This window comes from Amblyraja radiata, chromosome 19 (assembly GCF_010909765.2).
Source record: "Amblyraja radiata isolate CabotCenter1 chromosome 19, sAmbRad1.1.pri, whole genome shotgun sequence".
Taxonomy (NCBI): Eukaryota; Metazoa; Chordata; class Chondrichthyes; order Rajiformes; family Rajidae; genus Amblyraja; species Amblyraja radiata.
The window spans coordinates 1,909,792-1,935,132 of NC_045974.1; the positions used below are offsets into that span (position 1 = coordinate 1,909,792).

Here is a 25,341-nt window from a genome sequence, read left to right on the forward strand (position 1 = left end):
TGAGGCAGGTACTATAACAACATTTAAAATACATTTGGACAGGTACATTTGGTTAGGTAAGGTTGAGAGGGATATGGGCCAAACGCAGGTAGGTGGGACTCATGTAGATGAGGCACCTTGGTTGGTATAGGCATGTTGGGCTGAAGGTAGACACAAAATGCTGGAGTAACTCAGCGGGACAGGCAACATCTCTGGAGAGAAGGAATGGGTGACGTTTCAGGTCGAAAGCCTCTTCAGACGTTTCAACCCGAAACGTCACCCATTCCTTCTCTCCAGAGATGCTGCCTGTCCTGCTGAGTTGCTCCAGCATTTTGTGTCTACCTTTGATTTAAACCAGCATCTGCAATTCCAACTTAAACACTGTGGAAGCCAAGTCAGTGGATATATTTAAGGCGGAGATGGATAGATTCTTGATTAGTGCTGGTGTCCGAGGTGATGGGGAGAAGGCAGGAGAATTGAATTAGGAAGGAGAGATAGATCAGCCATGATTGAATGGTGGGGTAGACTTGATGGGCCGAATGGCCTAATTTTAGTCCTTTCACTAATGACTTTATAACCTATCTCTGTAACGTCTCTTGTGTCTGAAGAAGGGTCCTGATCTGAATGGTTACCTATCCATGTTCTCCAGAGATGCTGCCTGACCCGCTGAGTTACTCTAGCACTTTGTGTGTTTTCAAATCATCTCCCATGTTTGTATCCGTTTGCCACCTTGTGGTGAAGTTAAATATTACAACACTTGCCCTGTGAAATTTCAACCCATATGGATAACAGGGAGAAGAAAATATATCCAATTATAAATTTGTTTTTGTTTTCAGAATTGAAAAGAGACTTACAAATCAAGATCTGAAAGTGAATCAGAACATCACAATTAACGAACATCACATTATGAATGTAAATCACTGTGCCTTTACCAGAGAATTTTAAAAACAGCGACCAAAAACATTCCTCATTTGACCAGTAGCATGGCGCATTTTGAAAATATATTCAATTTCCATTTTGAAGTTAGTTTTGGATTTTCTCACCACCCTAGATAACTTGAACCTGCAGCAGCCTGTGCCTGTGCAACTCGTATAGAACAGTGTTCTATGTTCATTTTAGTGATTCATTTCCATCAGAATGTGTAGAAAGGAACTGCGGATGCTGGTCTACACCGAAGATAGAACAAAATGAGTGCCGATGGATCTTGACCTGAAACGTCACCCATCCCTTCTCTCCAGAGATGCTGCCTGTCCCGCTGAGTTACTCCAGCATTTTGTGTCTTTCTTGGGATATATCTATGAGCGCTACCAGGGCAAGACTGTCCAATGCCCATCACAACGCAAGCCTTGGACGACCAAGTGGACAATTGCCATTTTGTACTAGTAAGTAAGTAAGTAAGTAAGTAAGTTTTATTTATATAGCACGTTTTAAGTCAACTCGCATTGACACCAAAGTGCTTTACATAAAATAGATAATAAGTTTCCATACCATAGAAAAAGGTTTAAAAAAATAAAGAAAATTAACATAACACATTATAGAGTTCAACACAAACGTCCCCCCACAGCAGAATAAAAAATTTCCACTGTGGGGAAAGGCACCAGAAAGTTAAGTCCTCTTCCTCTGAAACACCCGAGGTCCGATGATTTTCAGGGCCCTCTTGCCGTGAAGATGGAACTCCAGCGTCGGGTGAAACAATTCCTCAAGCAGCTTAGAGAGCCTGGAGCAGCTGCCTCCTCCCCGGAGACCGGAGACCGGGGCACTCGTAGCCCTCAGGCCGCGCCGGTTGGAGCTTCGACCCCGGCGAACTCGATCCCTGGCTCCGCGGCGCTCCAAATCCAGCGCCGCCCGCGGCCGGACGCCCGCAGCCACAGCTCCGCGATGTTGGGAGTCGGCGGCCACAGCGCTCCGGAGCTTACCGCACGGCGAAGCTGTAGTCCTGGCCGGTCCCGACAGGAAACGCCGCTCCACTCTCGATGGTAGGCCGCGAGGACGGGGCGAAGAAGCAGCTTGGAGGGATGCTGCCTCTCCGACCAGATAGGGGACTAAGAAATAAAGTTTCCCCCTTCCCCCTTCCCCCCCCCCCACCACATAAAAGACCTCCAACTAACTAACAAACATTTTTTTAACAGGACTTAAAATAAAAAAAGGTGACGAGATGGACTGTGGGCAGGCTGCCATACACAGACGGCTTACTTACTTACTTAATTACTTGGACAACCAAGTGGATAATTGCCATTTTGTACTGTACCACTACTTAAGTTATTCTATTGAAGATCATTTTAATTTGATATTTTCTACTTTACTTTAATGAAAGAACAGAACTATTTGAAGAAAATACTTTTACACCTATCTACATATTACTAAAACTCTCATCTTGTTTATTTCTATCTATCCATAATAATAATAATAATAATAATACATTTTATTTAATGGGCGCCTTTCAGACATCTCAAGGACACCTTACATAGTAATCGGAATAACATATAATCGGAATATAACAAGTAATAAAGACATCACAGAGACACAAATTAAAAACAGAATTCAATCCAAAAACAGAAAATCAAAAACACAGTGTGAAGATGCGCCCATATGTGTGTGATCAAGGACCTACACCAAAATGGCACACGATAGCGCTAAAAATGTTTGCACCACCTTACTCACAATTGTCCTGTGGTGGTCCGTGTCAAGTTTCATTCAGATTGATGTTATACTTTACAATTTTTCATAAACTTGAATCTCTAAAGTTAAAAATTAAGAACAATTTAGCAGCTAAAATCCTTGCAGGCCAAAGTTGTAACGAAGTTGCAATCGAGGAACACTCATTCCTTCCAGCAAGTTTTTAGCTGAACAGGAGGGGGAGGGAGTGCTGGGGGAGGCAGGGGAAGAGGAATTAGAATATTTCTTTTAAGTCCTGGCAGCAAGTGTTTGCATTTTTTTAAGCTTTAAAAAGAGGGAGGATGAGGGGCTATGGGTGAGTGGTGGAATATTGCATTGGGGGAACAGGTTGCATTGGGGAACCAGACCTCCCGTGTGACAGGAACCCGGCGGGTCCCACTTGGTCTAGAAACTCAGTAAATGTGACAATTTATAAATAAGTAGCTGCACACGTCTTCCAGGTTCATTTCCCCTCTCTCCTACATTTAGTGCTAAGTGTTTGTTTTGATCTCCGATGGCTGGATATGTTTCAGCCAGACTAAGACTGGGGTGAAAAGTAACTTGCAGTGCACTACTCAAAAGCACCAACAATATAAAATGTTTAAATCATAGAATACAAATTAAAATTCCATTCCTTACTGTGTAGAAGACAACAGAAATACATGTTGGATTATCTGTCAGCATTCTCTTTTCTGGAGGAAAGAGCCTAAACCTGTTTTTCCTCTCCTGATGTACTTTATCTCACCTCACATTTCTCAAACATCAATGTAATCATCTTGTTGCATCTTCTCTGCAATTGGCGACCAGATCTGAGCACAACCGTCCAGGAAGCATATTTGGCATAATTCTAGTCATGACAACGTGGAAACAAGCCCTTCAGACCAACGCCCACACCGGCCAACATTTCCCATCTACACCAGTCCCACCTATCTGTATTTGGCTCGTATCCTTCTAAACCTGTCATACTGAATGTTTCTTAAACAGAACCTGCTTCAACTACCTCCTCGTTTCACACACCTACCACCCTTTGTGTGATAAACTTACCCCTCAGCTTCCTGTTAAATCGTTCCCTCCTCACCTGAAACCCATGTCCTCTGGTTCTTGATTCTTCTACAGACTCTGTGCATCTACCTGATCTATTCCTCTCATTATTTTTATACAACTCTCTAAGATCACCCCTAGACAAGTCCTAGACAGCTCAACCTCTCCCTATAGCTCAGGCCCTCGAGTTGTGGCAACATCTTCATAAATCTTCTCTGTAATTCTACTTTTTGATTCTATGCCACTACAAATATATGCTTAGTTTGATTGTCTATGGCCATGTTAAAGGGTATTATTGTTCTTGATATATGTATCTTGACTTCCAGATCCCTTTACTCCTCTGCCACATCTAATTTCTTCCAAATAAGATGATTTCCTCATTTTCTGTATCGTAGTGTAGTATTTCTCACAGCTGCCGATTTTGAAATTTATTTAGTAAATTATTCACTCATTTTGCAAGTTTAGTTTTTATTCTTTGTCCACAAATTTAGGAATTGAGATTTGAGTCCAAAATCTAAATTCTTAAGATAAATTGAAAACAACAATTCCCTATGGCATTCTGTTCTTCACCTCCTGCACATTTAAAGATCTCAGAGGTAGGCAGTACCTCCCAGAGAAACCTTACAACTCAGTGCTGAAGGGGTTCAGGCACAAATCCACCCAACCTATTGTCCACATCTGGGACGAGGAGAAGATATCACAACACCAGCTTCTTGAAATGAAACATGCCAACTATGACAACATCTATCCCCCTGCTATTCACAACAGGGCAGTCTCTGCCAGAGATAGACACTAAATATTGTGGTAACTCAGCAGATCAGGCAGCATCTCCGGAGAAAAGGAATAGGTAACGTTTTGGGTCGGAACCCTTCTTCAGACTGAAAGATAGGGAACAAAGCAGAGCCGGCAACCTCACTTAAGCCAACTAACTGTCAGAAAGAACTGTGGAACGGCCTCTTTGAAGTTGGCTCCCGACAGAAATGCATCTCCATCTCCCTCTGCTCCACAATGTCCAACAAGCCATGATATAACCCAACAAGCCGACCACAAAACCAGTGTCTGTCATCACCTCTGCACTTCTCTCTACCATTCTTGCTGTGGCGTTGCTCCACTCAACCTTTCCAAATTCCTGACACAAATATAAAGACCAATTCCACACCTGATGATCCAGCATCCGGATTTCCCCCCCAAATCTACCGAGCATCCCCGAAAAATGAGTTCCAATTTTCCATTCATTCAGATCCCAGTTATAAAAACATTGACAATTCCAACACACATATCAATAAAAGTGATTTCCTATGGGAATTGTGATTTAAAAAAATACTACTGATGCCCCTTCAAATTACGTATACATTCTTGTTCACATCCAATGAAGATTATAAAAATAACGGTGTCAGCCTTTCCAACTGCAGAGACTTTTGTTACTTTGGGAGTTCTTCAAAGTCCAAGATTGTTCATAATGGGACAGATCCATGTTTGTTGGAATATTTTAGTTCACGCCTCCACGTACATCCCATTCATTAAGAAATCCATTTTAGTGTAGTCCTTTCTTTTGTAGGAGTCTATTAACTGTTTACTTAACATAGCAACCATTATTGTTAGAAATAATACTCCAAATACTAGAGCTGCAATCAGCCCGATTCGTGAATCTCCAAACTTTCCTGCTGATTCTTCCTGACCTCCCACATTCTGTCGTTGATCCTGATCCCCGCCGTCCTTTTTATTAACACTTGCATTGTTTGAAACCGCAGATATATTCGTGATGAATGGAGTTTTCTTCTCTGGAACCCTGGTCACAGAAGATTGCAGAGTTGCACGTGGTATCGGCTTTCTTGTCGAGATGGTTGTTGGTGGGACGATGGTGGTCACCGGTCGTGTTTCTGGGAGAGGAGACGTTGTCCGTGAAGTAGTGGTTGAGGCAGTGGTGGTTGAGGCAGTGGTGGTTGAGGCAGTGGTGGTTGATGTCGGATGAGTGGTGATCACGGCTGGTAGTGTGGTGGTGTGTAGGGGGCTGGGAGGAGTGGTGGCCATTGTACTTTGAGTGGTGGTGGTCTGTAACGTGGTTGGAAGGGTGGTGGACGTTCTAGACTCAGTCGTGCTGGCTTGGAGGGTGGTTGGAAAGGTAGTGGGCATTGGAGGCGGAGTGGTGCTGGTTTGGAGGGTAGTTGGAAAGGTAGTGGGCATTGGAGGCGGAGTGGTGCTGGTTTGGAGGGTAGTTGGAAAGGTAGTGGGCATTGGAGGCGGAGTGGTGCTGGTTTGGAGGGTAGTTGGAAAGGTAGTGGGCATTGGAGGCGGAGTGGTGCTGGTTTGGAGGGTAGTTGGAAAGGTAGTGGGCATTGGAGGCGGAGTGGTGCTGGTTTGGAGGGTAGTTGGAAGGGTAGTGGGCATTGGAGGCGGAGTGGTGCTGGCTTGGAGGGTAGTGGGAATTGGAGTTGGAGTGGTGCTGGTTTGGAGGGTAGTTGGAAGGGTAGTGGGCATTGTAGGTTCAGTAGTGGTGGTGTGTAGGGTGCTTGGCAGAGTAGTGGCCATTGTACTTAGAGTGGTGGTGGTGGTCTGTAACGTGGTTGGAAGGGTGGTGGACATTTTAGTCGTGCTGGCTTGTAGGGTGGTTGGAAGTGTAGAAATCATTGTAGGTTCAGGAGTGGTGGTATGTAGGGTGGTTGGAACGGTAGTGGGCATTGGAGGTGGAATGGTACTGGCTTGGAGGGTAGTTGGAAGAGTAGTGGTCATTGTAGGTTCAGTAGTGGTGGTTTGGAGGGTGGTGGTCTTCAGCGATTGAGTGGTGGGAAGGGCAGTAGATCTCGTTGGTGTTGATGGTAGGACTGGGAGTCCAGTTGGCACAGTCTTGGCAGATGTCAACGAGAGACTGTTCTGGACGGTGGCTGCTGGTGACTTCCTGGTTGTCAATGGAGAGGTCGTGGTCACAGGAGCAGCAGTGGAAGGCGTTGCTGGCAACGTGTTGGGTGGTGGGAGGGTGGGGACCACCGTTAGTGGCCTGGCTCTAGATTGAACAGTGGGCAGTGGGAGATGGGTGGTTGTTGTTGACTGTGTCATGCCGCCTTGACGGGAAGGAAGATCAGACCCAGAATCTCGGAGGCCGGCTGCAATCCCACTATCTGAAGATCCTTCCCCATTCTGGGAATGTGATTTCATCGCAGACATTTCCGACTCTTGATCTGCACGCAAAAAATAAATGTGTTTTTGTGTTTTTCTGATAAAACATGAATTCATTCATTCCTTGGATAGAAAAAAATTAGTTTGTTCTACATTGGTTCACATAACATTGTGACTCAGTTTAGTTTCCATAAAGACTCCTCACACCCTTGTAATGGACTGTTTGAACTACTTCCCTCCGGCAGACGTTACAAGGCCTTCTACGCCCGAACCTCCAGACTCAGGAATAGCTTCTGTCCCAGAGCTATAGCGGCTCTGAACCGGCCCCGCTGAGTGCCCCCCACCCCCATGGACTGTCTCCCTCGGATGGTCACGTCGCACAGACACATCTGCACTTTAGTCTGTTTGAACTGTTTTGACTATTTTACTGTTCTTTTTACAAACCATGTTCTCGGGGTTTCTAAATCTAAATTTTATTAGTTATTTAAGTTATGACATCGGATGGAAGCTGCATACCAAATCTCGTTGCGCTTATGACAATAAAAGATATTATTATTATTATTTAGTTTATTGTCACGTGTACCGAGGTACCGCGAATAGCGCTTTGTTTTGTGCTACCCAGTCAGCGGAAAGACGATGCAGGATAGTACAATCAGGAATCTGAAATCAGAAGTACACTGGGCAATCTACAAGCATCAGTTCACACTAGTTCCGTTATCCCACTTTCTCATCCACTCCCTACACACTTGGGGCAATTTACAGAGGGCCAATTAAACTACAAACCTGCATGTATTTAGGATGTGGGAGGAAACCGGAGCACCCGGAGGAAACCCACAGGGTCACAGGGAGTACATGCAAACTCCACACACAGACAGCAGCCGAGGTCAGGATAGAACCCGGGTCTCTAGCGCTGTGGGGCAGCAGCTCTACCCGCTGCACCACCATGACGCACATTGCCTCCTTATTTGTCCAATGCCTCTGCACCAGCATCAGAATTCTCATCCAGTCTTCCATTTTCCATTACATCAGCTATCTACCCCTCCACAGTAACATGTTTGCAGTTCTGATGAAAGGACGTCAACGTGCAACATTAATTCATTCTGTCTCGCAGATGCTGTGTAAATTTTCAACAATTCCTGTTTTTATTTCAGATTTTCTACAGCCCCAGTATGTTATTTGCATCAGAGTTCCCTGACCAACAAACTGTGTGTGTGTGGGGGGGATCTAACTGCAAACATGGTTACTAGACATTTACACGTTTAGTGATCAGGTTGGTGGGTTTGTGGTTCATTATTATTGTCACGTGTACCGAGGTACGGTGAAAAGCTTTGTTTTTTCTGCAGGCTCTCCAATCAGATGAGTTAATACTGTACATAAACACAATCAAGTCAAACTCCAGTACAATAGGTGGAGCAAAGGGAAAGATACAGAATATAGTTCTCAGCATCGTAGATCGTCAGTAATTTACAAGTTTGACCATTTTAGATAAGCATTGCTGGTAATTTCTGTTGGAGGTATGCTGAAATAAAAAGCGTTTAAGAAGGAACTGCAGATGCTGGAAAATCAAAGGTAGACAAAAATGCTGGAGAAACTCAGCGGGTGCAGCAGCATGTATGGAGCGAAGGAAATAGGCAACGTTTCGGGCCGAAACCCAGAAGGGTTTCGGCCCGAAACGTTGCCTATTTCCTTCAGAAATTTCCGTTGCCTATTTCCTTCAGAAATAAAACGCATTTGTTTCAAAGCTTTATATCAGTTGATATTTAGATAATAAATGTACATTACCGTTATCGACGACATAGCTGGTGTATCCTTTCAGATTCATCATGGGGCAGGCATCTTTGTTTGGACAATGAAAAAGGTAGCAATTTGGGGAAGAGATATTCTCTGGAGCAAATGTCATAAAATTACAGAGGTGTCCATCTAAATAATGAAAGAAAAACTAGGTTTTAGTACATCAGCCTTAATATGATTTGAGAAGTCTATAGCAGTCTGCTCCGTTAAAACAAGAGTAGATGAAGCCTTTGGTGGAATATCGAGTCAATCCAGGGGTTGGTGGGGGAGACAGGTTTAATAGTGATGTTTAAAATTATTTTAGACAGGTACACGGCAATGCATGGGATGGAGGGATGTGGATCACCTGCAGGCTGTCTGTAGGAGTTATTTTATAATGTATGATTGAAATCACACTTAGTTTAGGTTAGAGATACAACATGGAAACAGGCCCTTCAGCCCACCAAGTCCAAGCCGACCACCCGTTCACACTAGTTCTATGTTATTGCATTTTCTCATTCACTCTCTACACTCTAGAGGCAATTGGCCACATAACAGAAGTTATGTGTTAAGTCAGGACAGACGATGACAGCGAGGTCGACATTTGTAACAAGATAAACACGAAAAGAAGAAGGGGCTATTTACAGAGGGTCAATTAACCTACAAACCCGCACGTCTTTGGGATGTGGGAGGAAACCGGAGCACCCGGAGGTAACCCACGCAAGTCACAGGGAGAAAATGCATACTCCACACTTGAGGTCAGGATTGAACTCGGATCTCTGGCGCTGTGAGGCAGCTGCACTACCTGCTGTACTGCACTGCCACGTTGTATAATTATATTCCTGCGCTGAGGGGTGCATGATATGAAAAATCTCATTGAGTCTTAGAACATCAAGACCAATGTTATTGGTTGGGACCTTGATGCCAAACTGACTGTAACTGTGAAATTTTATCTGATTTACTGCAGCATATGCAGCTTTATAGGACTTTGGTAAAAGCCCTGTCCCACGGTACGAGTTCATTCCAAGAGCTCTCCCGAGTTTAAAAAAAATCAAACTCGTGGTAAGCACGGAGAATGAACGTAGCGGGTACGTCGGAGCTCGGGGGCGTCTCTTAGCGCTAACGGCAGGTTCTCGGGCAGACTCGCTAACGGCAGGTAAGCACGGGAAGACTCGTGAAGATTTTTCAACATGATGAAAAATGTCCACGAGAGCCCCGAGTACCGACAAGTGGTGGTAGCAGAATTAGCTCAGGATAATTCCAGTTTCCTGCCTCGTGACATGGACTCTTCTGTTACGCCATTACCGTAAATCTCAGAGTTCGAATCAGGGCAAACTCTTGGAATGAACTCGTACAGTGGGACAGGGGGTTAAGGCTGCATTTGGAGTATTGCGTGCAGTTCTGGTTGCTCCATTACAGGAAGGATGTGGAGGCTTTGGAGAGGGTGCGGAGGAGGTTTACCACAACACTGCCTGGCCCAGAGAGTTTTAGATAGAAGGAGAGGTTGGACAAATGTGGATTGTTTTCTCTGATGCGTTTGAGTTTGTGGGGAGATCTGATAAAAGTTTATAAAATTATGGGAGGCATAAGTTGGGAAGACAGCAGAATCTTTTTGCCAAGATGGAAATATCAAATACGAGAGGGCATGGCTTTAAGATGATGGGGACAAAGTTTAACGGAGATGATTATTTGACCCTGATTTATTTATTGATCAGCTATTTCTGCAGAATCCAAACTGCAAGTATTATTACTTTGGACTTTCTTTATCTGTCATTGTGAAATGCTCTGTACCAGGCAAATACAACGTTTCATCATCGGTATGTCTGTGTCATCACCACATATGATTACACAACACTTTTCTTTAACCTTTAACTCATCAGAAAGTTATTTTGGGCAATTAATTTTCCTGACTTTTGGACGAAAGTATGTTGTTAAAGTTTGCATGTCACATAGAAATATATGGTCATAAGGAATAGTAGAATTAGACCATTCGGCCCATCAAGTCTACTCCACCATTCAATCATGGCTGATCTATCTCTCCCTCCGAACTCCATTCTCCTGCCCTCTCCCCACAACCTCTGACACCCGTACTAATCAAGAAATGTTATTGATGTTATTAACATATCTTGAAATCAGTGCTTACCTATTTTAGGCAAATCACTACAGCAGCTGTTGAGACACTCCGCTACTGTATCCGTGTAGAATGGGTTGAGGCTCTTCAGCCCTTTTGAAAGACCGATGGTTACATTGATTATATTGTCCAAACTGCTTGAATAATTGCACTGTGAATGTTGCGATAGACACTTGTGGTTTGTCAACAAAACCAAGAGCAGCAATGGGAATGACACACCTTGCCAACAAACCATACTGACGGTTTTCGTAGCTGCTTAACCAGGCAGAGTCACGGTGCCTGCGATCGTTCTGAGAGTGTTGCCGTCTTCAATAAACAGGAAGCAGGGTCTGCAAAGTTGGAAATGAGACACTGAATATTCGCTTGTGTGTTACATTTACAGAACATTTTCAAAAATCCTTCACCCTTCAATAAATCGCAAAAACACAGCCTTCCTTATCGATAATTAACAGGGCCTTCTTCAATACAAATTAATGACTGAAATCGTATATATTCACACAATGGTCAAGGAGATGAACATGACCGATGTACTCTATGATGAGCCCTTCACTGATACATACACCCCTTCAGAATAATAAATAACATCGATTGCTAATCTTGACCGATACTTCAAACACAGACCATCGAACTGGCCCTTCAGCCCGCAATATCTGTGCTGAACATGATGCCAAACCAACCCATATCTTCCTGCTTAAGGGAGAACTGCAGATGCTGGTTAAATCGAAGGTAGACACAAAATGCTGGAGTAACTCAGCGGGTGAAGCAGCATCTGTGGAGAGGACATTTCGGGTCGAGATCCTTCTTCAGACTGGTGTCAGGTGAGGGGGTGGGACGCCCAATTTATTTTCTCCATAGATGCTGCCTCACCCGCTGAGTTACTCCAGCATTTTGTGTCTACCTTATCTGCCTGCACACTCCACACCGGCAGCAACTGTGGACTGGATCGAACCCGGGTCTCCTGCGTTGGGGGACAGCAACTTTATCCACTGTGTCGCCGTGCCGCCCTTGTACAGTTACAAATTGTCGGTGTTAAGTCCCAACTGTCTGAATTCCTATTTTAATTCTAGCTGCCTCTACATTCCCAGTTGTAACATTATTGCAGGATGCTAGTTTATATTCAGGTACAGACGACAGCTAAGTGGATACACCAGCACGAGACAAACAGGAAGATTGTAGGTGTTTAAGAAGGAACTGCAGATGCTGGAAAATCGGAAGGGTTTCGGCCCGAAACGTTGCCTATTTCCTTCGCTCCATAGATGCTGCTGCACCCGCTGAGTTTCTCCAGCATTTTTGTCTACCTAGGAAGATTGTAGGTGCTGAATTGTCACTAATTAGGGGGACAAGTACAAATGAGGTATTCACTGGGTTATAGTTGAGAGTCTAGGTGGGTTGAACGGTAGATACAGCATGGAAACAGGCCCTTCGACCCACCGAGTCCACGCTGACCATCGATCACCCGTTCACACTAGTTCTATGTTATCCTACTTTCTCATCCACTCCCGACACACTCGGGGCAATTTACAGAGGGGCTGTGGGCCGAGGAGCATTTTCGTTCAGGTTCGTGACCCAACTCACGGAACAACCTGAATTTTTAAAACATGTTGTGTAAAAATATAATATAAATCACACCTGAAACTCGTCAAGACCAAAACCTGCGCATTTTTAAGAAATATGAGAAAAACCTCAAATTTTCTGAGTAGTAATTGTCCAATCAATGCACGCATGACATTGAGGTCGGACGCAAATTGACCAAACCCACGCTTTTTGTTTTATGGTCGCTAGGTAGCAAGGATCCTGGGATCATGGCTGCCTCCTCATTACATCAAAACAATAACAAGGTTTCCAAGGAATAAAGGTAATGCTCACCTTGCTGATCATTTTGTTTTTCAATTGATTTATCTTTATAAATTGATAGTCAATAGGTGCAGGAGTAGGCCATTTGGCCCTTCGAGCTAGCACTGCCATTCAATGTGATCATGGTTGATCATCCACAATCAGTACCCCGTTCCTGCCCTCCCCATATCCCCTGACTCCGCTATTTTTAAGAGCCCTATCTAGCTCTCTCTTGAAAGCATCCAGAGAACCTGCCTCCACCGCCCTCTGAAGCAGAGAATTCCACAGACTCACCACTCTCTGTGAGAAAAAGTGTTTCCTCGTCTCCGTTCTAAATGGCTTACTCCTTGTTCTGTGGCCCCTGGTTCTGGACTCCCCATGATGTGAACTGTTAAATAAAAATGATAAATAACAACTGTAAAGCTAGGGTTAGGACTAGGGTCAGTCAGTTGGTCGGTCAATCGGTCAGTCTGACGGTCGGGCTTGTCAGTAGGCCGATGGATGCTGTGGAGGATCGGTCGGGCTGTCGGGCTGCCGATGGATGGTGAGAGTTGGGCCGGGCCTCCGGTGGGTGCTGCGAGGGGTCGGTCGGGATGTCGGACGGCCGGTATTGCAGCGAGCGTGCGGGCGGACTGATGGAGCTGGCACTATGGTAGTATCATAGTGGTAGTATCATAGTGAAGCCAGTGCTGCTCCCCACCATCATCCCCACCATCATCACATCATGCTGGCCGAGGTGGACGCGCTGCGGGGCCACACGTACGGAGCCCGCAGCCGGTCCCAAAGCGGCTCCAGCTCCAGCCGTGGGCAACTCTGCAAGGGGGGGGGGGGCGAGTTAGGGTTAGGCATTTTCCTCTCAGTGGAAGGCGCTTTGACCTTCCCCCAGCCTGGAACTGCCCCAGTCCCACTATGGCCATGACCCCCACTCTGCACACTGGCAGTCAGTGGGGTTCAGTAAACGGAGGAACCCACAGGAACTGCCCTCACCCATTAATGAGGCTGGTTCAGGAGCCGGACCTCTGCGGCAGTCTCATTCAAAATACACACTCACAATTATATTCATTATATTATTTATATATATATAATTATATATGATTACAGTCATATTCACGTCATATATATAAAAGGACTGGACAAGCTTAGAAACATATTAAATTATAAAAGGACTGGACAAGCTAGATGCAGGAAAAATGTTCCCAATGTTGGGCGAGTCCAGAACCAGGGGCCACAGTCTTAGAATAAAGGGGAGGCCATTTAAGACTGAGGTGAGAAAAAACTTTTTCACCCAGAGTTGTGAATTTGTGGAATTCCCTGCCACAGAGGGCAGTGGAGGCCAAGTCACCGGATGGATTTAAGAGAGAGTTAGATAGAGCTCTAGGGGGTAGTGGAGTCAAGCGATATGGGGAGAAGGCAGGCACTGGTTATTGATAGCGGACGATCAGCCATGATCACAATGAGTGGCAGTGCTGGCTTGAAGGGCCGAATGGCCTCCTCCTGCACCTATTTTCTATGTTTAGTATAATAATATATGGTTTAAAGAGACTGCAACACGGAAATAGGCTCCCCATGGTGTAATATGGGCAATGGACACCAGATGGCGCTTACTTTTTAATCTCATTTTCTAATTAGTTTAATTAAATAATGTGCAACTTTTGCCACTGACGAGTTATAACTTCCTTCTCAATTATATTTTATCTAAATTCTGCAAAATTTCATGTAGTTCCGAGACATGGGTCAGGAAAGTTGATTTCTAGACACATTTTTGATGCTGGGCCCGCAGCCTAAGAGGCCAGTTAACCTGCACGTCTTTGGGATGTGGGAGGAATCCCACGCGGTCACACGGAGAACGTGCAAACTCCACACAGACAGCAACCGAGGTGAGGATCGAACGCGGGTCTCTGGTGCTGTGTGAGCTGAACTGCCTATTCATGATATTCTGTCTGCTTACACATTTCATGCATAAAGTAACCTGTGAAATTAAGTCATTTTTGTCAAACCCGATTCTTCACGTCCAGGTGTTTAAGAAGGAACTGCAGATGCTGGAAAATCGAAGGTAGACAAAAGTGCTGGAGAAACTCAGCGGGTGCAGCAGCATCTATGGAGCGAAGGAAAAGGGCAACGTTTCGGGCCGAAGCCCCTCTTCAGATTTTGCTAGCCCTTGCTGTCTCCTCCCCTTCCTTAACCCTCTAGCTGTCTCCTCCCACCCTCCCATCCGCCCGCCCTCGGGCTCCTCCTCCTCCCCTTTTCCTTCCTTCTCCCCCCCACCCCCCATCAGTCTGAAGAAGGGTTTCGGCCCGAAACGTCGCCTATTTCCTTCGCTCCATAGATGCTGCTGCACCCGCTGAGTTTCTCCAGCAATTTTGTGTACCTTCCCCTCTTCAGACTGCTGAGTTTCTCCAGCTTTTTTGTGTCCTTCGCTCCATAGATGCTGCTGCACCCGCTGAGTTTATCCAGCTTTTCTGTGTCCTTCGATTTTCCAGCATCTGCAGTTCCTTCTTAAAGAGTTTCTCCAGCACTTTTGTCTATCTTCACGTCCATACCTGCCCCAGCGAGTGGGGTTTAATTATAAAAAGGGCTCATTATGATCTGATTTTTTTAAACATGGAGACCATCATTACAGACAGCACTGTGTGTGTGAGGAATCCTGTAACTCACAGTAACAAACTACTGTAGCAAATCAATGTAACTACTCTCACAACTACTGTGTAACTACAACCAGTAACAAATCAATGTAACTATTGTAACTGTAATAAACTAGTGTAACTACTTCAACACACACCACTGTAACAAACTACTGTGTCTACTCACTGTAGCAAATCAAAGTCACTGCTGAGACAAACTACACATTGTAAAGTGAAGTATCTTCAGCGCCAGATTGGGAAACAAATGTTGGCCAGTAATGAGGAACGGTGTGAGTTGGTCGAGAGTTTCCCAGCGACGGGCCCGGCTAGGTGGACGGTGGCAAAGACACGGCAACGCCAACACCCCCCCTCCTCTCCCACCCCCACCCCCACCCCCACGCTGCCCCGCTCATTCACTCACTCACTCAGCTGCCCGTCTGAAGCCGCCGGCGTCCCGGAACCGTCTGAAGCAAAGATCACAGACGCCCCAAAGTTTCCGTCACATCTGGTGACGAAGCCCGGCCCCCTCCCGGGACAGGGCAGCCCAGCGCGGCGCTCCCTCCTCACCCTGGAGCCCCCTTTACATGCACCCTCCGAGCCTGACCCCCCACCGGGCGCAGAGTGACCGGGCGGGGCGGGCAGTGGACAGTCCGGCTCCCCCTCCCCGCACACCATGCGGTCCGGGTCGGTTTCCTCCCTTGTACTTCCCCGGGCCCGGCATGAGGATCACAATCTCTGGATGGACACACACACACACAAACTCTCACTCACACACTCAAACACACTCACAGCACACACACACACAGACACTATCACACACTCACACACACACACTCTCTCTCACACAGACACATACACACACACTCACACATTCTCGCACACTCAGACACAGACACACACACAAACTCTCACTCACACTCAAACACACTCACAGCCACACACACACAGACACTACCACACACACACACACACATACATACAGACACACACACACACACTCTCACACAGACAGACACATACACACACACTCACATTCACACATTCTCGCACACTCAGACACACACACTCACACAGACACACACACACTCACACACAGACACACTCACTCACTCACACACAGACACTCACACACAGACTCACACACACACAACACATTTCCTCAAGTTTCAGGCAGTGTCCATTTATTTCTAACTTTCCTGCTGCAGAATAACCAGCACTTTAGGCAGAGAGAGCTGTTCCTCCTGTCTATCTTCAACGTTTTTTTTTCTAGCCTAATTTTTAATTCAGCTCGAGGGATGGGTGATTCTAGGTTTTTTTTACTCGTGTTCAGCAAAATCTGCAAATGGAATTATTATTGAGAATTTTGCTCCTGAGATTTGCGAGGATGTTGCCAGGTCTGGAGGGCCTGAACTACAGGGAGAGTGTGTACGATGGAACTGCAGATGCTGGTTTAAACCGAAGATAGACACAAAAAGCTGGAGTAACTCAGTGGGACAGGCAGCATCTCTGGAGAGAAGGAATGGGTGATGTTTTGGGTCGAGACCCTTCTTCAGACTGAGGGTGATCAGCTTTTGTGTCTATCTACAGGGAGAGGTTGGAGTGGCTGGGACTATTCCGTGGAGCGCAGGAGGATTAGAGAGGCGTTTAAGATCATCAGGGGAATAGATTGGGTAAAATATTCTGCATTTACCCTGAGTTGAAGATTCAAGAATCAGAGAGCATAGGTTTAACGTGAGAGGGGAAAGACTTAATGGGAACCTGAGGGGCAACTTTTTCCACACAGAGAATGATAGGTATATGGAACAACCTGCCAGAGGAGGTAGTTGAGGCAGAAGAACATTAGAAGAACATTTAAAAGACACCTGGACAGGTACATGGATAGGAACAGTTCAGATGGATAATGGGCCAAACGCAGGGCAGGTGGGACTAGCGTAGATGGCGTGGACAAGTTGGGCCGAAGGGCCTGTTTCCTGTGAGATACATTACTTGTCACATAATCACTCAGCAAGGAAACTGGACCTTTGACCCACTATGTACACACTGAGCAATGATTGCCAATTTACAGGATGAGGCCCTTTGGCCCATCATGTCCATGCTGACCAAGTTGGTCTACTGGGCAAGTCTCATTTGTTCCGTTGCCTTCTGAACCCTTCCTATCCATATTTCTGTCCAGAATTTAGTATTTAGTTTGACAGATACAACGTGAACCACTAACTTCTTGTTTTCACCTTACAAACAGCTGATAATGGCCTGTTTCCTTTATCATCATTACTTCTCTTATTCATTGTTCTTCATCTCTCCAAATCATTGTCTATGTCTCTCGTTTCACATCCCTAACCAGTCTGATGAAGGGTCTCGACCCAAAACGTCACCCGTTCCTTCTCTCCAGAGATGCTGCCTGCTCCGCTGAGTTACTCCAGCTTTTTTGTGTCTATCTTAGGTGAAAACAGGCCGTTCGGCCCACCGTGTCCGCACCAACCAATGATCACCCCATACTCTCGTTCTATCCCACACACTGGGGAAATTTTGCAGAAGCCAATTCAGCTACAAACCCGCATGTCTTTGGAACGGAGCACCCGGAGAAAACCCACGCGGTCACAGGGAGAACATACAAACTCCATACAGACAGCACCCCCGGTCAGGATTGAACCTGGGTCTATGGTGTTGAAAGGCAGCAACTCTGCCGCTGGGCCAATGTCTCTCTGCTCTGTGTTTAAGAAGGAACTGCAGATGCTGGAAAATCGAAGGTAGACAAAAGTGCTGGAGAAACTCAGCGGGTGCAGCAGCATCTATGGAGCGAAGGAAATAGGCAACGTTTCAGGCCGAAACCCTTCCGGGTTTCGGCCCAAAACGTTGCCTATTTCCTTCAGGGTTTCGTTCCGTTGCCTATTTCCTTTGCTCCATAGATGCTGCTGCACCCGCTGAGTTTCTCCAGCTCTTTTGTATACCCTCTCTCTGCTCTGCATCCCTCTCCAGGGCTCCACCATTTACTGTGCAAGTCCTGAACTGGTCTGATGCAACAATTCATGGTCTTAATGTCTGAACAATTCTTATCCTTTCCGGAACCACCATCAACTTGACAGAGTTTCTTATTGGCATACCAATCACCTGCCCGGTGACATTCCCCAGTAGTAGGCCCTGTTCTGCCTCTTCTCATTCTGTGTGTGGCTCTAAAAATGCCACACCCTCGGTGCTGTTCACACGAGAACAGCCGCAGTCAATATCAGAGAAGTCCTGACCAGATACGTCAGCTGTCCATGTTCACGGAGATGCTGCCTGTCCCGCTGAGTTACTCCAGCACTCTGCTAAACGTCACCTATCCATGTTCTCCACAGATGCTGCCTGACCCGCTGAGTTACTCCAGTACTCTGTGAAACGTCACCTATCCATGTTCTCCACAGATGCTGCCTGACCCGCTGAGTTACTCCAGCACTCTGTGAAACGTCACCTATCCATGTTCTCCACAGATGCTGCCTGACCCGCTGAGTTACTCCAGCACTCTGCTAAACGTCACCTATCCACGTTCTCCACAGATGCTGCCTGACCCGCTGAGTTACTCCAGCACTCTGCTAAACGTCACCTATCCATGTTCTCCACAGATGCTGCCTGACCCGCTGAGTTACTCCAGCTTTTTGCATCTGCCTTAACCTTATATCTCTTCCTCTGACTTAACTACATTTCTGCTCCTCTATCTTTCAATCTACATAAAGTATAACTAAATTGAATCAGATGTAAGGATAATTATAGACTGATTCAGGTTTGATATAATTATTTAATTGATTTCTATTGCACAATTACAAACCCTTTTTTTTGCTCTCTTCACCAACACTTGTTACATTCTCATTCCTCTAACCAGTATATTCCACAAATAAATAGGATTGTTCCATAGTCCATGTGAACACGGCACCACAGTGGCGCAGCGGGTAGAGCTGCTGCTTTACAGCGCCAGAGACTCGGGCTCGATCTTGACCTTCGGTGCTGTTTGTCTGTATGGAGTTTGCACGTTCTCCCCGTGACGGTGTGGGTTTCCTCCGGGTGCTCCAGTTTCCTCCCACTTCCCAAAGACGGGTTTGTTGGTTATTTGGCCCTCTGTAAATTGCCCCTAATGTGTAGGGAGTGGATGAAAAAGTGGGAAAAGCAGGAACAGGGTACTGATTGTGGATGATCAGCCATGATCACATTGAATGGCGGTGCTGGCTTGAAGGGCCGAATGTCCTACTCCTGCACCTATTGTCTATAACATAGAACTAAAGGGCCTGTTTCCATGTTATATAATTCCACTCAGTTCAATTCGATTCAACATTTTGAAAACCATAAACGATATATTTAAAGCAAAGTGAATGCGTATAAATTCTGCGTGGTGGATATTGATTGCTAACAGAAAGTTTTACCATTGTGAAATAAAACATGTTTCCACCTCAGCTTAAGGGTATGTTTTAAGTAGTTAGACCCAAAATTCCACCCTAAACACCAGGGCAATTAATGTAAAAGGTAATAAACCTTACAGAAAAATGCAAAGAATTAAGTTGGGAGTTGAAAAATGAAATAGTCATGCTGTTCAAAATATTGAACTGTGAAACCCAAAGTGTGTTTAAATAATAAAATCTCCTACCAACCAAACACTTTTGTTCTTCCTGACATGATTAATTACTTACCTGGGCCAGAGCACAAAGGTTGAACTTATTAAACTATAGGTTAAGGTGTGTTATTGATTGCATTGCCTTTCTTGAGAAATTCTTTCAAATGAAATTCTGTAAATTACACCCTCGAACAATCAGGTAGTTTGCAGCTGATACAATTCAGTTATATTCTTTTCCAATCAAATTCAAGCTAGTTTCAAATGTAGATCCAGACGCGTTTATTTTCATGGACATCAGAGTGTGCTACAATGCTGAGAAGCTTGACAGTGCGCACCACCACACTCAGGAACAGCTTCTTCCCCTCTGTAATCAGGCTTCTGATGGTCCTTCCATGAACTAGGGTATTGTCCCATTCACCTCTACCCCATTGCGGGCGTTGGACATTGCCTTTGGAACTGATGCATTACAATGCTGTATTCTGCACTCTGTATCTTCCCCTTTGCTCGATCTATTGCACTTGTGGTTTGACTTGATTGCATTTGTGTGTAGTATTATTTGATCTGATTGGATAGCACGCAAATCAAAGCTTTTCACTGTACCTCGGTACACGTGACAGTAATAAATTTAAATCCTCTAACCCCCCCTCATTTACACAACAACCCAGGCTTGGAGATGTCCAAGTCATCTCTTGCAAACCTTTGCCTGTAACTTAAAACTAATTGTTCTTCATTCTCTCTGAGTTCTGACAATGAGTCTTCATCTTGCAGGGTCTTCTCTTGTTGGGGTTCTTACAAGACCCTCTGTGTGTTTCCAGCATGTTCCGTTTAGATCTCAGTCTGAAGAAGGCTTTTGGCCTGAAACGCCACCCATTCCTTCTCTCCAGAGATGCTGCCTGTCCTGCTGAGTTACTCCAGCACTGTGTCTTTTTCTCTCATTCCCTCTCTGCCTCCCTGTTCATGTCAATACTTTGAACATGACGTTTGGATGTACTCTGAGACCAGTCGGTTGGACGTCCAGTTGGTTTTGTGGAAACACAGAATGCTGACTTTTCTGTTGTTTATTTAGGCTGCAGCTACTAACATTTTCATCCACGAATACCTGCTTATTTTAACATACAATGTTTGATTTGTGAGTGTTTTCTGCTTGCGTGGAACAAATATTTGATTCTGTCCTTAGAAGAAAGTAGCTGAGTCTTGTTCAGAGATACAGCATGGAAACAGGCCCTTCAGCCCACTGAGTCCACACTGACCATTGATCACCTGTTCTCACTGGTTCTATGCTATCCCATGTTCTCATCCAATTCACACAGATGAGAGGTAATTTACAGACGGCCAATTAACCACACATCTTTGGAATGCGGGAGGAAACTGGAGAACCCGGATGAACCCAGGCTGTTACAAGGAGAACGTGCAAACTCCACACAGACAGCACCCGAGGTCATGTTCAAAGTGGGATCTCTGGTGCTGTAAGGCAGTGGTTCTACCCGCTGTGCCATTGTGCTGCCCTTAACACCATGCAGTGTTCATTATAATTATACACACTAAGACATTACTATTACAAAGAATTATTCTCCAATTCTTGTTTGTCCTGTTTTTTCCACCTTCTGGGAAAGGGAATTAGACCAAAAACATTTCAATCAAACCACATTTGTTTAAAAGTTTCAGCCCTCTCTTGTTAAAGTGATCAGTCACAGAGTTATGTTGTACAAAAGCATGATTTTAACATTCTCATCCTTGCCTTTAAATTCCTACTAACATTTGAACCAAGTTGTTTGCAACTCAGGGAGGGGAGTTATTAAACCTGGTGTCTTATCAACCTGGTACCACAATCAGCACCCAGCCCTTGTCCCCCCCCCCCCCCCCTTGACCTTCACCATTTACTAATCTGAACACAACTTTTCATTTTACTCCATCCTCGTATTCACTGTGCCCTCCATAATGTTTGGGACAAAGACCCATCATTTATTTATTTGCCACAATTTGAGACATGGCCCCCCTGGTTGCTGCTTCTCTGTACAGATCTATTTGAAGAATATTTGCTGTTCCGCTTCATATTTTCTCAGCTATGTGTTTCCTCGTTCCTGTTACTCAGTCTGTGGCACGCAAACCGGCATTATGACATTCGCTCACTTAGATAGTCCCAGGAATGGTTTTAAGTCAATGTTTTGACAAGCCCTTAACACCCGGAGCCAACTGAGGCAGTTGCCAACATACCTCTGGTGCCATGGTCACCATGTACTTGTCACAAACTTGTGATGGTCTATGGGAGTGGCAGGGATTGGTCAGAAATCCAATCCTGTTTATCTGGCCTTACAGCGCCATAGACCCGAGCTCAATCCCGACTACAAGTGCTGTCTGTACAGAGTTTGTACCTTCTCCCTGTGAACTGCGTGGGTTTTCCCAGGGATCTCCGATTTCCTCCCACACGCTAAAGACATACAGGTTTGTAGGTTAATTGGCCTCGGTAAAATAGTAATTTGTCCCTAGTGTGTGTGGGGTTGTGTTAGTGTGCGGGGATCGCTTGTCTACATGGACTTGGTGAGCCAAGTCTCTAAACTAAACTGAATACATTGTTGTTCCTGTTTCACCGCTGATCTTTGTCCAGGAAGGATGTGTGTTATAATTTTCTGCAGCCCCAAAGGACACAGCTCTAGGACACGCAAACTGGAAGAACAGCACCTCATATTCCCCTTGCTTAGCTTACAACCCAGCGGTATGAACATCGAGGCACAAGAAACTGCTGATGCTGGTCAGGCAGTATCTCTGGAGGACATGGATAGGTGACGTAATGGGTTGGGACCCTTCTTCAGACTGATTGTGGTTGGTGGAATGGGGGGGGGGTGGGGGGTGGGAAACTGGAAGCAAAGAAAAAGGACAGGACAAAATAGAGCCTGCAACAGATGACCTCAGGCAAGTTCCCACCCCTCCCCTCCCCTCCCCCACTCCAATCAGTCAGAAGAAGGCTCTCGACCAGAAACGTCACCTATACATGTTCTCAGGACCCTTCAGACCCATTCCCTCCACAGATGCTGCCTGAGCCGCTGAGTTCCCCAAACACTTTGTGTTTTGCTTTCCATTTCTATGCATTTAGTCACATTTGTTTTTACTGAAGGGCAAGGCTGCCACCTAGTGGCCTTTGGTTTGTCAGCGGTTGGTGAAGTCAACACCCCTGTAAAGACTCCATCCCCTACTCCCAATTCCTCCGCCTACGCCGCATCTGTTCCCAGGATGAGACATTCCATACCAGGGCATCGGAAATGTCCTCGTTCTTCAGGGAACGGGGATTCCCCTCCGCCACCATAGATGAGGCTCACACCAGGGTCTCATCCATACCCCGTAACACTGCTCTCTCTCCCCATCCCCGCACTCGCAACAAGGGCAGAGTCCCTCTGGTCCTCACCTTTCACCCCACCAGCCGGCAAATACAACACATAATCCTCCGCCATTTCCGCCACCATCTTCCCATCTCCCCCCATGTCTGCCTTCCGCAAAGACCGCTCCCTCCGCAACTCCCTCGTCAATTCTTCCCTTCACTCCCGCACCACCCCCTCCCCGGGCACTTTCCGTTGCAACCGCAAGAAATGCAACACCTGTCCCTTCACCTCCCCCCTCGACTCCATTCAAGGACCCAAGCAGTCGTTCCAGGTGCGACATAGGTTCACCTGTATCTCCTCCAACCTCATCTACTGCATCCGCTGCTCTAGATGTCAGCTGATTTACATCGGGGAGACCAAGCGTAGGTTGGGCGATCGTTTCGCCGAACACCTCCGCTCAGTCCGCAATAACCTACCTGAACTCCCGGTGGCTCAGCACTTCAACTCCCCCTCCCATTGCCAATCCGACCTCTCTGTCCTGGGTCTCCTCCATTGCCAGAGTGAGCAACAGCGGAAATTGGAGGAACAGCACCTCATATTCCGTCTGGGGACCTTGCGTCCGTATGGCATTAACATTGAATTCTCCCAATTTTGCTACCCTTGCTGTCTCCTCCCCTTCCTTAACCCTCTAGCTGTCTCCTCCCACCCTCCCATCCGCCCGCCCTCGGGCTCCTCCTCCTCCTCCCCTTTTCCTTCTTTCTCCCCCCCCCACCCCCCATCAGTCTGAAGAAGGGTTTCGGCCCGAAACGTCGCCTATTTCCTTCGCTCCATAGATGCTGCTGCACCCGCTGAGTTTCCCCAGCAATTTTGTGTACCTTCGATATTCCAGCATCTGCAGTTCCCTTTTGAACACTACATGTAATATACTGGTTAAATTAAACTTCAACATTCCACCACTAAAACATTTGTGCACTTTATGCCTTTAAAAAGAAAAGAACCAGCAAACCGTGGGCTATAGGATCTTTGGTCACGGTGGCGCAGCAGTAGAGTTGCTGCCTTACAGTGAATGCAGCGCCGGAGACCTGGGTTCGATCCCGACTACGGGTGCTGTCTGTACGGAGTTTGCACGTTCTCCCCGTGACCTGCGTGGGTTTTCTCCGAGATCTTCGGTTTCCTCCCGCATTCCAAAGACGTACAGGTTTATAGGTTAATTGGCTTGGTATAAATGTAAAAATTGTCCCGAGTGTGTGTGTAGGATAGTGTTAATGTGCGGGGATCACTGGTCGGCGCGGACCCGGTGGGCCGAAGGGTCTGTTCCCGTGCTGTGTCTCTAAACTAAACTAAATTAAATGCAGTTCCTTGTTTGCACATTTTTGGCCACTGCCCTGTTATGAAACTTGGTGCAAGGAGATTCTGTTTGATAACAACCGTGAAGAGGTGTGAATTATCCAAATACTGTCTAATCATTCAACTCCTAATGCCTCGATTATCTCTCTTTACCAGATAATAGAAAAGTAGCAAAATGAAAACCTTGTCTCATGGTCTTTATATTTACACTGCTGTAGCCCAGGGAGTTAGACAAATTTTGGAAAGAACTTTACAAAAGTGATTTCAGTGCAGACTCAGACTGTCTTATGAAGAAAGACTGGATAGACTTGGTTTATACTCTCTAGAATTTAGGAGATTGAGAGGGGATCTTATAGAAACTTACAAAATTCTTAAGGGGTTGGACAGGCTAGATGCAGGAAGATTGCTCCCGATGTTGGGGAAGTCCAGGACAAGGGGTCACAGCTTAAGGATAAGGGGGAAATCCTTTAAAACCGAGATGAGAAGAACTTTTTTCACACAGAGAGTGGTGAATCTCTGGAACTCCCTGCCACAGAGGGTAGTCGAGGCCAGTTCATTGGCTATATTTAAGAGGGAGTTAGATGTGGCCCTTGTGGCTAAGGGGATCAGAGGGTATGGAGAGAAGGCAGGTACGGGATACTGAGTTGGATGATCAGCCATGATCATATTGAATGGCGGTGCAGGCTCGAAGGGCCGAATGGCCTACTCCTGCACCTAATTTCTATGTTTCTATGTTTCTATGAAAGTGCTCCATGCAGAGGTGCCCAGTGCTGTTACCGCCCAGGTCAGACATGCTGTAACAGTGGGAAGGGGTCAGGACAAGATCAGCATGGAGGAATGTAATCTTAGTTATTAGTTTAGTTTAGAGATACAGTGCGGAAACACGCCCTGTTGCGTCCACGCCGACCAGCGATCACCGCACACTAGCACTATCCTACACACACTAGGGACACTTTA

The 25,341-nt window shown here is 46.0% G+C and overlaps 1 protein-coding gene across 3 annotated transcripts; it reads right to left on the reverse strand.

The window, feature by feature from the left end:
• Positions 1-3,604: 3,604 nt before the first annotated feature.
• Positions 3,605-15,705, reverse strand: mansc1 (MANSC domain containing 1). Of its 3 annotated transcripts, none has more exons than XM_033037434.1 (4): positions 15,570-15,705; positions 10,703-11,019; positions 8,572-8,709; positions 3,605-6,851 (listed from the first exon to the last, which is right to left on the reverse strand). In XM_033037434.1, exons 2-4 carry the CDS (start codon positions 10,923-10,925, stop codon positions 5,170-5,172), a joined length of 2,043 nt encoding a protein of 680 aa, XP_032893325.1. In that variant the 5' UTR covers positions 10,926-11,019; positions 15,570-15,705; the 3' UTR covers positions 3,605-5,169. The 3 variants fall into 3 exon arrangements, with proteins under 3 accessions (XP_032893325.1, XP_032893323.1, XP_032893324.1); XM_033037432.1 differs by having other exon boundaries at positions 15,566-15,705; XM_033037433.1 differs by having other exon boundaries at positions 15,562-15,705.
• Positions 15,706-25,341: the final 9,636 nt, after the last annotated feature.

Bases quoted from the DNA above. Each gene is read 5' to 3' on its own strand.
- mansc1 (XM_033037434.1), bottom strand. From the start codon at position 10,925: ATGGTTTGTTGGCAAGGTGTGTCATTCCCATTGCTGCTCTTGGTTTTG. The intron at 8,710-10,702 runs GTAAGCACTGAT...TTCATTATTTAG, and splicing joins TAGTGATTTGCCTAAAATAG to ATGGACACCTCTGTAATTTT. The intron at 6,852-8,571 runs GTAATGTACATT...TTTTGCGTGCAG, and splicing joins CAGCTATGTCGTCGATAACG to ATCAAGAGTCGGAAATGTCT.